Genomic DNA, 3,936 nt, shown 5'->3' on the forward strand with positions numbered 1-3,936 from the left:
TTCTTCCGGACTCATTTGGGAGAATAAAACTTCACTCCACTATACACAGAATTCCACCGGAGCGATGGTGGGGGAGGAGAATATACTGGCAATACATTCAAAAATCAACTCCGAGGAGATGGTGTCATCCAAGAAACTACAGCTGCAGATACTCTGGAACAAAATGGCATTGCAGAACGCATGAATCAGACATTGGCTACATTAGCAACCACTATGCTCCATGATTCCAAGCTCCCAAAGTCATTTTGGGTAGATGCCATGCAAACAGCTGCATATATCACAGCACGCAGCCCAGCATCAGGACTCCATGGAAAGACCCCATATGAAATACTGTTTAAAAGGAGAGTTGATCCAACTTTGTTTTGCCCTTTCGGATGCCAAGCATATCCCTTGATTCCAAAAGACAAAAGGCAAAGGAAGTTTTACTCCAAGGGGCGCAAAGCCATAATGATTGGCTACACACATGGAAAATAAGCCTACAAACTCCTAGACACTGAAAAATGAACTGTGTTTTCCAGGTGGCATGTCATATTCAATGAATCCGGAAAGGTACAAAAAGACGACACTGCTCCCTGGAACACAGACACTAGCACAGATCAGTGGGAGGGACTTATTCCAGAGAATGCTCACTATCCAGACCAAAATACATTGGAGGAGGATGATCCTGACTCTCAGATCCGAGATCCAAATGAATTGTAAATGGAGCGACATCTCCAAGGAGATGTTCCACAAGCAATGGAACCATATCAGCATGAAGATGTTCTGAGAGCAGTGGGGTAATACCTCCGTGGAGACGTTCTGAGAGCACTGGGAGCACCTGATCAGCTAAAACACCCTCCACAACAGTCTCTACAACCAAGATCTGAACACTGGCCATCTTCAGAACAGAAACCCAAAGTAGAGTCACAGTCAGTGGGAGGACAGCCCCTCAACATACAGCCAGCTGATGTGGAAAAAGTCCGAATACAGCTAGACAGCCTGTCCATTGGATCAGCTTCTGGAAGGCATACAACACCTCCGAGGAGTGATTCAACACCTCCGGGAGTGAGTGGGGCAACACACACACAAATGTGTCTACTCCCTGGAGTACCTGCACAAGTTCCTAAAAGAGCAGTCATGCCTGCTGAAGTCCTAAGAGTATGCAGAAGCAGTTGCCAGACCCGTCCTGCAGACAAAAACCAAGATTACAACAGGAGGACTCGCTGAGTCCCTATGTATTGCTCCTGTATATATACTAAAATACATGAGGTACTGTACAGTTGTAAATAAAGTTTAAAGTCTGATGTCTAGCATGTGACCGGTCACATGATGAGTCCAGACACTGGTCAGGTGTTGTGTCATATGATTGGTCATGTGACTATGAAAAGTTTGAAAATGTAAAGTAAAGTAAATAGTCACATGACTGGTCATGTGACTTGGAAAATAAAAGTAAAAGTACAAAAAGTGAAGTGTAAGTAGGTACTGGTACCTCAATTGTAACAGAGGAGGCATTCTTTGCTGGAATAGCAAGTACTGGTCCATCTAACACAGACCTTCCAAGGACACTAAAGGAAGCTTTATCACATCCAGATGGAGAATTATGGATGTCTGCCTTGGAGGAGGAACTCCTAAGTCTCAATACTAATGCAGTATATGACACTGTTCCACTTCCGAAGGGAGTAAAACCCATCACATCAAAACCTGTGTTCCGGATCAAGTTTGATCAAAACAGAAACATTGAGAGATACAAACTCCGGATTGTTGCACAAGGTTTTACTTAAAGGGAGGGGATTGGTTACCAGGAGGTTTTTGCTCCAGTTGCAAACTTAGAGTCAATCCAAATTATTCTAGCCCTGGCAGCAAAGTACAACCTAGAACTTGATCAAATTGACGTATCTACAGCTTATCTCAATGGAGAACTTGAAGAAGAACTGTACATGCTTCCTCCAGGGGGTGTTCCTATCCAACCTGGATACTGCTGGAGGTTGAAGAAATCCATCTACAGATTAAAACAAGCTGGTCGTACATGGAACAAAACCTTTGATCGCAAGCTCCAGGAGCTTAGTTTTACAAGACTAAATGTATTGCGGGACAACAAACAAATATGTTTTCTTGTTGTCTATGTAGATAACCTCCTCCTAGGAGCTTCATCCCAGAAATTCATGGATATCACAAAAGCCAAACTTGAATCCATATTCAAAATGCAGGACCTTGGAGAAGCAAAATACATCCTCGGAATAGAAATCCAACGTGATTGTTCAAACAAAACAATATCCCTATTGCAACACCAGTGCTGATCTTTGTCACAAAGCCATGCTCTGCATTGTATATCTGCAGTGATTGTATTAGAGTTTATTGGCCTTCAAAAAAAAGTTGGCGGAGTCTCGGTTCGGTATCTGGAATTGAACCACAACCAAACAACCACCATAGAAGGCCACCATGCTTCCAAGAATTCCAGGTTTGATTCTGTTCTTTCAGGCTGATCCCCTGCCAGTGATCCGGCGAGTCATAAGTGCGTCCTAAAGTGTGTAAAAAATCACACACACTACTTCCATGTTCAATGCTGTTCTGTGATTCTTTGATGCGTGAGTGCTATCAGAAACACGTGAAATGTCACCTGCTGAACAGAAGTTTTGGTTCTTTAGGCAAGACTCTGAGTCGTCCTTGTGACAGCTACTCTCCTCAGTGCCAGTAAAGCCTCATGGCTGCATTATTCACCCCAACATCCTAATTCTACCCAAGGTATTTTCAGAATACTCCCTTCACAATCAGTTTATCCACCAGTAATCGCCGGGTGGAGTGTCCCTTTACCAACCTCTAGCCTGGGCAATATTGCAATTTGGACCGCAATCTGAGCTTTCTATGTTATCAAGGCTTCATCTCACTGGCAGGTTGGGGCAATGCTACCTCAACCTGAGAGTCTTGGGTGTCAGGCTGGATCAAGCCGCATGTCTTTGCCTAGCTATTAGATCCTTGGATTACCACTTGTAATCAAAGGTTCAGACGGTTCAGACAGCAGAACCTCGCAACCATACAATGGTCACATGACAGATGTATATGGCAAGCTATTCCCACGACCAAATCAGGATATAAGCCCGGGATCATGTGGCACAAACCAGGCAACAACACAGAGCCAAATAAAGCCAAAAATACACAACAAAAATGAGATTTTTGCGATAATCACCAAGTCAAAGGGACGACAACCCACCACCAAAGTAGGATATATCCCCGGGATCATGTGACATATCCCGGGCAACAATACAGAACCAAATAAAGCCAAACATACATATTATGATTTTGCCCAGGGTTTCTGGGCATCTTATTATCAACACTGTGCTCATCAAAAGCAACTTCCAGATGTATGACAGGACTGCAATAGGTGGTATGACCAAGAAGAATCTGCTGCACATGATAAAAATATCACACACCGTAAGATAAACTCAATTTGTGGTGTTGACCCATTCTCCATGAAACTCTAACTACACATTGCAATAAAATGTTGGGCCTGACCATCCAACTTGTTTATGACTTGCAGCAGTGGCTGAAAAGTTTCAAACATCAGCTGACAATAGAAAGCTGAGTTAGCCAGCTTGAATTCATTCTTTGAAGCCAAATCTAAACCGCATTTTGAGACATTTAAACTCCGATTTTAACACTTTCCCACGCGTCGAGCCAGCCACTTAATCCAGAAATAACGGCTGGCTCAATGCATGGGAAAGTGGTTAAATCGGAGTTTAAATGTCTCAAAAAGCGGTCAGATCTCTCTATAATGCCCATAGTGTTGTGCAAAATGTGTTGTCAACTGTGGGAAAGTGCTACTGTGCTGCAGTGCACTCCCTTCCTCTATTATGGCTCACCACTGTGGCACACAGTGTCAAAATGTGGGAATTTTATTTACCTTTTCACATTGTCATTTTAATACTATACCAAACCAAAATAAAAACTCAAATGGGTTGA

The 3,936-nt window shown here is 43.2% G+C and overlaps 1 protein-coding gene across 1 annotated transcript; it reads left to right on the top strand.

The window, feature by feature from the left end:
• Positions 1 to 213: 213 nt before the first annotated feature.
• On the top strand, positions 214 to 474 carry SERLADRAFT_345757 (uncharacterized protein; the record flags this gene model as incomplete). Its single annotated transcript, XM_007313134.1, has 1 exon — positions 214 to 474. One exon carries the CDS (start codon positions 214 to 216, stop codon positions 472 to 474), a length of 261 nt encoding a protein of 86 aa, XP_007313196.1.
• Between the last annotated feature and the right edge of the window lie 3,462 nt (positions 475 to 3,936).

Source organism: Serpula lacrymans (assembly GCF_000218685.1).
Source record: "Serpula lacrymans var. lacrymans S7.9 unplaced genomic scaffold SERLAscaffold_2, whole genome shotgun sequence".
In the NCBI taxonomy this organism is placed as follows: Eukaryota; Fungi; Basidiomycota; class Agaricomycetes; order Boletales; family Serpulaceae; genus Serpula; species Serpula lacrymans.